Raw genomic sequence first — 13,293 nt, forward strand, 5'->3', positions numbered from 1 at the left:
TCTATTGGTCTTTCTTTTATGATGCGGTGCCACTTTCTGAAAAGGCAGTCTACTCTTGTCCAGTTATAGCTCCACAGGAACTAGCTGATACACATGCTAAGACATCATTTATCAAAAGTCAGCAGCGATTCTGACTTAATTTTCATGTCCAAATGCTGCCAACTCTTGTGAGGCAAGTCCAGAAAAATGTAAGACCTTTCAAATTTGCAAATAATTTCTTACATCTGTTTACCTAATCTTCATTTATTTTATAGAATTTGTAGTTGGGTTTCTTTTCAGGCAAGCTTCCCACAAAGAAACATGTTTTTATCATTGCAGAAGTTAGCTGGCATGCGAATGCAGGAGAAAGCTATAGCGAATTGTAGATGTGCAGAGGTGTGCTAGGCATACTCAGCAGGCTAAGTAACTTACCGCTCAGGAAAATTACAAATCACCACAAGTCATGTGCCTTCTGGGTTGTTCACAGTCAAAACCATGAATGTCAAATCTGTGAATCTACTGCTGCTGTTTTTTGTTTTGTTTTAAAACAACAATCTAAACTCCTTGTATTACAGCTGCTTATTAGCCAACAGACTTCCTTCCTTGCTGGGCAGAAAGCTAAGTTTGGGAAGAATGTGACAAAACCTCTGAATGCAATTCTAAAAAAAGAGTTTGGAGATGGTAAATCCTTGAACAGGAATGGGAAAGAAACAGAGGCTAAGATGTGCTCACTCATTAAAGGTCTTCAGTCTGGGGCACTTGTCACTGTCTGGCTTGACTTATTGTAGCTCCATGGCAGGGAGCAAGGCAGGACGTCTACAACCCCTAGTCCCCAATACTTTTAGGCTATGAGCACTGTTGGGATCCATTTATCCATTATCTCATCACAGAATCCTCTGTATCTATTGGCTTAATTCTACCTGTTTTTCTTTTTTTCCAGCTATATTGAGACATAATTGACTGTTAACATTTTATAAGTTTAAGGTATATAACCAGTCGGTTTGATATACTTCTATAACTGCAAAATGATTACCACCATGACAACTCCATCTGGTCACATAATTACCATTTCCTTTTTATGGTGAGAACATTTGAGATCTATTACCAACTTGCAGGTACATAATACAGTACTGTTTGTTAGCTATAATCACCATGCTGTACATTAGACGCCCAGAACTGAACTCATAACTGAAAGTTTGTAACCTCTGACCAACTTTAGTTCTAAAAAACCTGATAAAAGTTTTTAGTAAATTAAGAATAAACATAACTGGGCTTTTTATAGAAGATCCTCTTTCCCCAAGTAATTATTTTGTCAATTTATATAATTATTCTTATCCTAGACTTGAATTTTAAATTGATGGTTGTTTACTCTCTGAAAACATACTTTTCAGCATTGACTGTAGGGTCAGAAATAGGTACTTCAGCAGTAATAAAGGAACTGACAGTGCTAATACTGCACAGTATAGCTACTGATACAACTCATCTGATACACATTGGCTTAGTCCATCAGAATGGTGCTGCATGTCACAGTCTTGTATGCAGGCTACTCACCAATTCCAGAAACTAGTCTTTTAGATGTCTCACTAATGGCCAGAACGGAAATAATAATTAAATACTAGCTAATACTTTATTAAAATGAGTGCCAAATGACAGATTTGACATTACATTTTCTGGAATTTTTGAAGTTAAATCAAGACCATAACAACTTTCAAGCTTAACTATCTGAATGAAGTGAATCCAATTCTCAATGCAGGATATTCTTTGGGAGAATGCCAGGTCTCACTGTGACATGTACAAACCAGCATAATTTGCAGTACAAAGCACTACCTCCCAGCACTTTATTCAAGAAAAAGGAAAAAAACACATACTTGTCTTTGGCTATCTTGATCAACCAAAATGGTATGGCAAAAAAAGAAGAGGCATGGGGGAGTGGCAAGCCCTAAATTGGCTGTTTCTACACTTTATTCTACTCATAAGACAGGAGCAATTTTCCTCATGGCCCCACGTTACCCAACAATGAAATCACTCACACATGAGGACATTGTGAAGATTTCTAGACGATGACAGGAAATGGTAAGTAATCCTCTTTAATGGTCTGTCTTTGTTTTCTAGTCTGTAAAGTTCAGGAAGGCTCTGGATACACATGCTCTGGGAAGGCATGGGATTCAATTTGGGGAGGTCTGAAAAAACATCCAATCCACAAGGGATTCTGAAATAAGTACTTACTCAACTTGTGGGATAGGCAATGGCAGAAAGCAGGTTCTAGATGTTCTATCAAGAATTTTGCTTATACAACTGCATTGACTTCAGGCAGTTTAGACTAGAGAAGAAAAATCTAGATTGAAGTAAAGCTAGACTTTTCATTCATTTCACTTCTAGCCACAATAGGATGAAACTTACAAATAACCATGACACAGTGAGTGCAATAAGTAAGTGGCCTTTGTGAAGCACAGAAGCTGAAAAAGAGCTCATTTACAAAGAGGGGTATCTTTGTAAGATTTCATGCAGGAGGTGACATTTGGGGTAGGTCTTTAAGAAGATTTCTTTTTCTTTCTCTCTTTTTTTTAAAAAGATTTCATTTATTTATTCATCAGAGACACAGAGAGTGAGGCAGAGACATAGGCAGAGGGAGAAGCAGGTTCCCCACAAGGAGCCTGATGCAGGACTCGATCCCATCATGACCGCCGAGCCACCCAAGTGTCCCAGAAAAGAGATATTTAAAGGGCTGGAGTCAGGAAAATATAGCTCAGGTCAGGTATGGGGAATAGTTAACAGTCCAATAAAAACAACAAAATCTCCTCATTACCAGGCACTTTAGAAACATCATCTTGTTGACCTCACAGCAATCTTATGTGGTTGGTTTATTATTATTATTCCCACTTTTTATGGTATAGAGAGTCTCAGATGGGTGAAGTAAATTACCTAAAATAACTCAGCTGGTAGAACCAAGATATGAACCAGATCTATGACATTCCAAATCTTGAGCTCTTAATTAGCTCCAAAACCTGATCTTTAAACCAGGTCACAATTAAAAAGCTAGTTTGGACCCAGATTTGAATGTAATCATAATGATCTTTCAGATTAAGGATACTGTATCCTTAAAGATGGTATGTTAGTACAGAAAAGTAACAAGACATGTTATGTGTGCTTCTTAAGGACAAAAAAAAAAAAAGAAATTAGTATCTGGAATATGCTATATTTGACTGTTACTTTCTATCATCACATGGCTGAAATCAGACTCTGCCTTTCCTCTGGAGAAAACATTACCTCCTCCATTAAAGGAAGCTTTGCCTATTTATTTTATTAAGGGATCTGTAGGAAATGAATTCTTTGCACAAAGTGTGTAGAATTTTATGCTGTTCTGCTGAAGATATATTTCCTGAATACTGCATTAAAAGAATTCCCTTCTGTTGTTTTTCAGAATAAGAAGGGCATGTGCATTTCAAAAGAAGCAATTTGATAGTGACTACATTTGGTATCTTCTCATTTTAGGAGAGGAACTGGGCATAGAGCAGGAGTATATACCCACCTCTGCCAGTAGATATTTTTAGGTAAGAGAGAGAGGGTCAGGAATAATGTAAAGTTTTTAGGAAATGTCAATGAAAAAAACATACAGATTCCGTATTACAGAAGATTTAAGTGGAACATAGGATTAAGAAACCTATTATTGTTACAGACAGATTTTCCTTGAGTAATCCTTTGAAGCCATTTTGTTCTAAATCTCTTCCATCAGAGTCTCCTCACATTTACTTGATTACTTCCTACTTTACTAAAAAATTCAAAGCTACCTTAAAATCCCCTTCCTTAGAATATCTCCATATCTTTACTCATCCTGCCCCATACTTCCCTAAACTACGACTCCATCCCTTGATTCTGTTTCTCTTCCCACCCTCATTCCTCACAGGCTGCTATTAAGGACTCTTGACCTTGGGATTCTTTTGGTTTCTCTGCCTCCTAGTTGCCCCACTTCTAAATGTGGGCATGGGAAGTGAGGAGTGACAGCTAAATGAAAGAAGTCTTTTAGCTTTATAAAATTTTATGAATGTCTCTTGTATCTTTCATGTCTCTACTACTTACTCCTCTCATTTTGGCCACAGATGTTTTATTGTTGTGGTCTCCCCATTCTCTATTCCTTAAAAGTTAAAAGTAGCAGCAACTCTTTATCTTACCTCTTCCTGGACTTGCATTACATGGCTCCTTCTTTTCACTACCAAATTTCTCAGAAGAATTATCTGTCTCTAATACTTACTGCTTGCTTTTCCCCAGTCTCTTACACATTGGTTTCTACCCTTGCCACTCTCCTAAAATTACTCTCTCCATTAATGACCTCTCAACTGTCAACCATTCTTTTTTTTTTTTTTAATTTATGATAGTCACACACACACACACACACACACACACACACACACACAGAGGCAGAGACATAGGCAGAGGGAGAAGCAGGCTCCATGCACGGGGAGCCCGACGTGGGATTCGATCCCGGGTCCCCAGGATCGCACCCTGGGCCAAAGGCAGGCGCCAAACCGCTGCGCCACCAGGGATCCCTGTCAACACATTCTTAAACTACTTATCCATTCTGCCATATTTGACACCACCAACTTACTGACCTTCTTTTATGACTTTTGTTTTCATATTCTGTCTTCTCTGACTTCTCTTCCCCCTCTGACCCTTTAAATGCAGACATTCTTCAAGTCTTTGATCTTAACCACCTTTTCCTCTTGTTCTACATGCTTCCTTGGATGAGTGTACCCACTCACATAACTCCTTATCTCTCGCCTTTCACTGATAATTCCAATCCTACATATCAACATGTCTAGTTCAGGTCTTTCTCCTAAGCTCTAGGACTGCCTTTCCATTTGCCTGCAATGGATTTTAGCAACTCAAACTCAATATACCTCAAACTGAAACTTGTATCCTCCTTTCTTCCTCCCTTTATAACTCTCTCTTCTCTTATCATTTGTCTTCACTATCCCTGCACAAAAACAACAAATAAACCAAAAGGCTGGTCTTCTTCTCTTGTTCCATAATGAATGGTTAATGGCACTACTGTTTTCCACTAACCCAGATAGTATTGACAGAATTGTTCATTCATTCCTTCATTAAGCATATACCTAGTGAGTGCTGCTGTATTCCATTCTTTTCTGCAATCTTGGAATATATTCAAAGATCCCTCCTCTCAGGGAGACTGACAAGATACAACCAGCACAATAAGTAAGTTGTAAAGTATGATAAAAGTGATAAGTGCTGTGGGAAAGAGAGAAAGAGCAGAGAGAGTAATGGGAATCAGAATGACTAGGCTTACAGGTAAGGGCATGTAGACTTAAGTAGGGTAGTCAGTGTAGGTCTTGTTGACCAGGTAACATGTGAGCAGTCTTGGTGAGGTAAAGGAGGTTAAGTAGTTAGATGTGCAGATATCAGGAGGAAAAGAGTTCAGGAAGAGACAAGACAGTGTAAAGACCTTAATGTGGGAGAGGCTTGGCATGTTCAAGAAATAATAAGGACACCAGTATGGCTCAAGCAGAATGAGCAAGGGAGGGAAAAACAGGAGATCAGGTTAAAAGGGCATTGGGAACTATTATAGGGACTTGGCCTTAATTTTGAGTGTAACTGGAAGTGATAGAAGAGTTTTATGCAGAAGAATGACATACTTTGATTTACATGTTAAAAGGATCTAGTTGTCTGTTGCTAAGAACAGATAACTGGCTGTGCGGTAGGAGAAGCAGGGAGACTTGTTAGACTAATCGCAGTAGTCATAATGCAGTGGAGATGATGGTGACTGAGACTGAGAGGTCCGTACGACAGTTGGTGAGAAGTGGTCAGACCCTTCTCACCAGGGTATATTTTAAAATGACAGCCAATACAGTTTACTGACACACTGGGTGAAGGTATAAAAGACAACAACTGGATACGAATGGCAAAAATACCAGATACTGGAGGATGAAGTGGAAGCTCACTGTCAGTGGAGGGAATGGGTAAAAGAGAAGTTGAAGCACTAAATTTTGGTCAGTCCTGTGGTGACTTCTTCCCAACTCATGGCTTTAAGGGCCTCCATAAGCACAAGACTCATATCCTCCATTCAGTCGCTCTTCTCGCAACTCCAGACTCATGTATCCAGCTGCTTACTTGATGTATCAAACCTAACAGGTCTTCAACTCAATTCTAACGCTTTCCCTTCAACCTTGCTCCCGTCATGGTCTTCCTCATCTCAGATGGCAGCAGTTTATCCTTGCAGCATCTCAGTCCAAACTCCCTAAGTCATCCTTGTCCTTATAAGACAACCCCACCAGGAAATGATCTCTCTGTCCTGTGAACAACTTTGTGTTTCACAAAGGTCATTGACTATTGATTTATATTACGGATATTTGTTATTAGAGATTAGTTATCTTAAGAGAAGACTAATTTGCATAAAAGTAAAAAAGGTTATACTTCATAAAAACTGAACATTTATATTTCAAAAACACAATAGTATTATACGGAGATAAAAAAGATAAACCAATTAGAAAAAATTTCAGCGCACACAACAAAGGACTTTAATATTTAATAGAGAATCCCCACATATGGATAAAATAGGCAAAATAAAAATGCAAAAATAAAAATAACAAAAATTAAAAAAAATAGTTTAAAAAGACAGACTTTTAAAAGAACCACTAAATGACTAACTCAGGTTAAAAAATATCATGACTTCAATTTTCTAAAGTGTTATGTGAGGGAGAATAACACAAATATAAAAATAAAAAGACTTAATAGCTTCACAACTTGGTGTATTTTGGGGAGTAACATTATGGTAGGGGAGCATGAAAGCCATTACATTCCTACTGGTTTTCTGATGTAATTAAAAATGAACTTTACTGCAATGGAATTTACTTTTACACAACTGAGGTCAAACCAATAATAACTTAATCATAACCTCAACGAGCTTTCCTTCCCTGGGAAGACACTTGTATAATACTATATGAAAGTATGAACTACCTATGTTGAGTGATGCCTATGATGTCTATACATCTACTATACATCATACTATAAGTATGCTTAAGAGCCAGAAATAATTATTATAGCTCCAAGGTGGATAATGGGGATATAAACTTAATTAGATAAATTACTAGTTCTGTTGCCAGATTTTAAAGGTCAAGAGTTGAACTTCATGTAGACAAAATTTCCCATGAAATAGTCTACAAGAACCCTCCTTCTGAGAGACAAGCCTGCTCCCAAAGGAAGCATAGAGAAAGGTGAAGTTTCTGGTCAGGCTTTTATGTTCTACATGCAAAAGGTGGCCCATGTAAAAATTGGCAGAAAAGTCCTGCTTAACAAGAGAAATTCAAGATCTCTCAAGCTTTAACACTGCTGGTGGCATCATAAATTAGTATGTTACTTGGCAATGTATATCAAGAGCCACATAAAGTCTCAAACCCTTTGGCAGAGTAATTCCATTTCTAGGAATCCATTATAAGGAACCACTACTAGTACTGCTATTAATAAATTACAGTCCAATCATGTGATGGGATATCACTCAGCTTTTTAAAAAGAGAGATATGAAGAAATAAAAAACTTATGCTTATATGAGAGAACAAGTTGAAAAATTTATGAACTATAGTATAAAAACATACAATGTACATTTAAAAAGACATTGATTTGCATGCAACAAAATGCTATTTTAGTACCCAAGGAGGTGTCAGTTTTTGCAAGAAGTGTATAAAATCATGTATAGTACATATACATCTTCTCAAACAACAAACACTAAAAGTATAATTACTATGAGACCATAATTTTTTAACTTTTATATACATGTATTTTTAAAGATTTTATTTATTTGATGAGAGAGCACAAGCAGGTGGAGCAGCAGGCAGAGGGAGAGGGAGAAGCAGACTGCCCACAGAGCAGAGAGCCTGACACAGGGCTCATCCCAGGACCCTTGGATCATGACTTGAGCCAAAGGCAGATGCTTAACTGACTGAGCCACCCAGGCAACCTGATCATAATTTCTTTATATTAAAAAAAAAATGAGAATCATGTGTTAAGACTCAGAACAGGACAAGGATGCCTATTTTCACCACTATTCAATGCAGTACTAAAGATCCTAGACATTGCAATGGGCAAGAAAAAGAAATGAAATGCATTAATATTAAAAAAGAAGTAAAGATTTCATTTATTTGCTGATAACATAATTGTTTATACAGGAAAACTTAAAGAATCTATAAACACATCTATAAATACCTACTAGAACTAGTAAGTGAACTTATAGCAAGGCTGCAGGATACAAGGTTACTATGCAAAAATCAATTGTATTTTTACATATTAGTAACAAATTTTTAAAATTCCATTTATAATAGTGTTGAAAAATATAAAGTAAATTTAATAAGAAACATGCAAGCCCTGTACAGTGAAAATTTTAAAACATGTCTGAGAGAAATGAAGGACCAAAATAAGTGAAAAGTGTTAAGTTCATGGTCAAAAGACTTAGGAGATAATTATGAAGACATCCACTGTTCCTATAATCCCTTACAGACTCAATGTAATTCCAATTCTAACCCCACCAGGTTTTTTGCCTTTTTTTTTTTTTTTTTAAGATTTTATTTATTTAATAGAGACACCAGGGATCCCTGGGTGGCGCAGCGGTTTGGCGCCTGCCTTTGGCCCAGGGCGCGATCCTGGAGACCCGGGATCGAATCCCACATCGGGCTCCCGGTGCATGGAGCCTGCTTCTCCCTCTGCCTGTGTCTCTGCCTCTCTCTCTCTCTCTCTCTCTCTCTGTGTGTGACTATCATAAAAAAAAAAAATAGAGACACGGGGGGGGGGGGGCACGAGGGAGAAGCAGGCTCCATGCAGGGAGCCTGACGTGGGACTCGATCCCAGTTCTCTAGGATCACACCCCAGGCCAAAGGCGAGCTAAACCGCAAAGTCACCAGGGCTGCCCGGTTTTTTGCTTTTTAATGAAATTGATAAGCTCATTTAAAAAATGTATACAAGGGCCAGAATAAGTAAATGTTCATAATGTGTAAAAAAAATAAAAAAAAAAAAGAACTTTGATCCCTACTTCAAATCACACATGAAATGTAACCTCAGATGTATCATCAAGCTAAATGTAAAAGCTGATACTATCAAGCTTTTGGAAGTAAACACAGACATATATTCATGATTTGAGGCAAGGCAAAAGTTTCTTAGGACAGGGAAAGTAATAACTGTAAGAGGAAAATACTGATGAAGTAGACATCACCAAAATTCAAAACCTCTGCTCATCAAGACACCAATAAGAAAATAAAGAAGTAAACAACAACCTGGAACAAAACATTTGTGAAACATATACGGACAAAACACTAGTTTCCAGAAAAAAATTTTAAAAGTGCCCACATTCCAATAATATAAAGATAAACAACTCAATTAGAAAATGGCTGTGAGCCTGGGTGGCTCAGTCGGTTAAGGTTAAGCATCTGCCTTCAAGCCTCCTGCAGCTCCCTGCTCAGCGGGGAGTCTGCTTCTCCCTCTCCCTCTCCCTCTCCCTCTGCCCCTCCTCTCACTCATGCTCTTTCTCAAATAAATAAAATCTTTAAGAAAGGTTAGAAAATGGCTAAATGATATGAACAGAGTTCACAAAAGAAGGTATGCCAATGGCCAATAAGCCCATGAGAAAATGCTCAGTGTTGCCAGAGAAATGCAAATTAAAGCTACAAAGAGATACTATCACATACACACAACACACAAGAATGGCTAAAATTAAAAAGACTAACATCAAATTATGGTGAAGATGTCCAGTAACAGAACTCATGTATAGTTGATGAAAGTATAAAATGGTACAACTATATTGGAGTGAAGTCTGGAAGTTTCTAAGAAAAAATTCACCTACCTTTATGACCCAACAAATTCTCTCCTAAGTATTTTTCCAAGAAAAATGAAAGCAAATGCCAACAATAACAAAAACAAAAAATGTATAAGAATGTTCATAGCAGTTTTACTCATAAAAGCCAAAAACTGGAAATAGTATAAAGGTACTCTGATAAGGAGAAAAACTGTGGCCTATTCATTCATACAATGAAATATTAGCAATAAAAAGAAGCAAGCTATTTACTTGTTATAACACAGATAAAAAATCTCTAAACTTTATGCTTACATAAGAGTACAACTGTATGGTATCATTATATCAAGTCCTAGAAGAGCCAAACAAATCTTTCATAGAAAAAATTAGAATATGTGGTTAGGTCTAGGAGGTTAGGGTAGGGATTATCTAGGATGGGGCATAAGGGAAGGTTTTAGGATAACAGCAAGGTTTTTTTTTTTTTTATCATGAGAGGGGTTTGGATTATACTAATATAATTAGTATTATATTTGTGAAAATATTTATTTGCCCAAATTCACCTCATATGTACTTAAAATTTAATTGTATGTGAATTTTACCTCGAGAAAAAAATACTGTTAAGAATTACAGAATTTCAGTTAATGATATGCATACTGAAGTACTAGTTGAAAGTGCACTGACATCTGCAGTTTTCTTTGAAATGCATAAAATGAGATGGACTGATGAAGAGATGAATAGATAAGTAGAAAAACAGGCATAGTAAAATGTTAACGATAAAATCTAGGTGTGGGTACCTAGGAATTCATTGTAAACATTTTTTTTTCCAATTTTTCTGTATGTTTAAATTTTTCCATAACAAAATGCTGGGGGAAAAATAGGCACCATTGTTTTGATGTTGACAGAGTATTACATATTATTTTTTTAATATTTCCTAAGTTCTGTTTTTTTCCTTTTTTTAAATTTCTATTTCCTAAGTTCTCTATGATGTGCTATAGTCTATAATTTTAAACACTTTTAAAAGAAAGGAAACAAGGGACACCTGGGTGGCTCAGTCAGTTAAGTGTCCAACTCTTAGTTTCGGCTTAGGTCAAGATCTCAGGGTCATGAAATCAAGGCCCAAGTTGAACTTTGTACCAGATTCTCTCTCTTGACTCCTAACTCTGGGAAATGAACAACGGGGTAGTGGAAGGGGAAGTGGGGGGGGGGATGGGGTGACTGGGTGACAGGCACTGAGAGGGGTACTTGATGGGATGAGCACTGGGTGTTATACTATATGTTGGCAAATCGAACTCCAGTAAAAAAAAATATACAAAAAAAAAAAAAAGATTCTCTCTTTTGCTTTCCCTCTGCCCCTCCCCCTCCCTCTTTCTCTCTCTTTCTAAAAAATAAATAAGTTAAATAAACGGAAACAAATTACATTTATTAAAATCAAATAGAAATTTTTTTCAAAACAAGCTAAAAAAATCTCACTTTTGATTCAATAGTGAAAGTTAAAATATTCACTATTTTTATACCTGCTTTTATTTAAATCACTAAAAGTCTTAAAATATTTAGTGATTTTTAACTAATTAAATGTATTATTAAATTTCCTTGTCTTTTAATGCCTTAACATTAAACTTTTCCTTCTACTCAAAAACCTCCCCCATATCATTCTGTGTAATGTATGCTCATTAAAAGTACACCATTTCTTAAACTCTTAATAACTTAGCAGGGCAATATTTCTTAAGAAATTTGAGAGTTGCCATTTACTTTCAAAAAGGCTTTATCTTTAGATAAGCACAAGCTTTAGGCCAGGTGCTAGTCATTTGTGTCTTGTTAATTTCCAAAACAAACAGAGGAGAGTGCCATGCAATTTCCATTACACACACTTCACCATTAGTACCAGGGTTTATTAGCTTGACACTGCTCCAGGAATAATGGTTTCATTCCTCACTGAAATAATATAATGTGCCACATAACTCAGCAATGCGGAACTTCTGAAAAATGTTGTCATGTTAAACATGGTCGTGTTTTTAAAGTCTCCATTGTGCCAAAACAAAGGCCATTTGCTGTAGGGAACTCACTTGGGGCATGGAGAATTCTCACATGGGCCTCAGACTTACCTCATCGCTATGTCATACGATTCCGGGTGAATACAAGTTTGGTCCAAAGGATTTGGCTTCAGCACAACATTCACTGCAGTTTTGTTCTTCTTCTTGCCCTGCTTCTCATTTGTGACCTCAACACCTGCTGAAGATGTCACAGCAACTTCCTGAACTTGACTGGCAGATTCAGTTTGCTGACCACTGTAACCATTTAAAAGAGGCAAGGAATGGGAGGGGAAGGAAGGTTGGGAAGAAAAGAAGTCTTTAAAATGTGCTTTCTCTGCCATACAAATACACACAAACAGCACCCAAATGCTGACCTTCACTTCACAGAAATTATCATGTATTTATTTAAACACTGTTAATAGAGTTTCCTGTTACTTAAAGCCAAAAACATTCCTGACTCAGCCTGTATAATTGGTATTCTAGGAGAGAACAGAGAAAAATGAAGGAAAGTAAATTAAAAAGAAAAAGGAGAAGGAGAAAGAGAAGACGATTTCCCAGAACTGAAGAGAATTACAAATTCTTAAAAGAACCTACTGAGTACAAAATAGGATGACTGGAAAAAGACTCAGGTTTGACATATTGTGAGGCAACTTTACAATATGATTCAAGAATCAAGAGAGAAAAATAAAACAGATTACCTCAAAAGGAACTAGAATCAGACTGGCATCAGATTTCTCACTGGTAAACATCAGATGCCAGAACACAGTGAACCAGTATCCTAAGAGTTCTGAGAGAAAATGATTTTGAATTTAGAATTATATACCTCACCAAACTAGCATTCCAAAAGGAAGGCAATTAAAATCATTTTCAGACATTTAAGGGCTAAAGTACAACCTATATAATATACCTTCTCTGAAAAGAATTTAAGGATATATATACTCCAGCAAAAACAAATTCAAGAAAAGTGATAATGTAGACTACAAGAAACAGTGATGGGCAGAGACTATACTAACTTATTAACTGCTCATGAATAATGTAAATATATATAAAGAACAGTCTGAAACTAAAGTTAAAATCCCATATCTCATCATAGGACATATAGTTGAAGGGAAAAAGGCTGAGTAGAGTCCTAAGGTGCCGGTCTTCTCCAGGAGGACAAAGATACCTATTAACCGCAGAGGCTAGTTCAAATGATGCTTAAGGATAATCATCAGAAAAAGACATTCAACTTGAAATCACTAAGGGGAGATAAAAATGAGGTGGGAAAACTTGTTAGCTGAGAAATCCAACAAACAGCATGAAAGGAATTCAGAAAGCATGATGATGAGAAAATATGTAATAGATATAAGATTAACATCAAAAATGGTAATAAATGAATATAAGATTGAACAAAACCATGAAATCTACTGGTCTATAAGAGTTGTATCAAAATTAAAGGTCACAGAAAGTTTGAAAAAAAAAAAACTAAGCATACTGAAAAGGCAAATGCAGCAACAT

At 36.6% G+C, this 13,293-nt stretch overlaps 1 protein-coding gene across 14 annotated transcripts in view; it reads right to left on the bottom strand.

The window, feature by feature from the left end:
• SRBD1 (S1 RNA binding domain 1) overlaps positions 1 to 13,293 on the bottom strand; it is a 320,333-nt gene that overhangs the window by 139,737 nt on the left and 167,303 nt on the right. For all 14 annotated transcript variants that reach the window (XR_005987873.1, XR_005987872.1, XR_005987874.1 and 11 more), the window contains exon 19: positions 11,869 to 12,051. Coding sequence is in view for 3 of the 14 variants with exons in the window: in XM_041755611.1 (XP_041611545.1) it covers positions 11,869 to 12,051 (183 nt within the window). In the remaining 11 variants the exon portion in view is untranslated. The remainder of the gene's footprint in view (positions 1 to 11,868; positions 12,052 to 13,293) is intronic.

This window comes from Vulpes lagopus, chromosome 5 (genome assembly GCF_018345385.1).
Source record: "Vulpes lagopus strain Blue_001 chromosome 5, ASM1834538v1, whole genome shotgun sequence".
Taxonomy (NCBI): Eukaryota; Metazoa; Chordata; class Mammalia; order Carnivora; family Canidae; genus Vulpes; species Vulpes lagopus.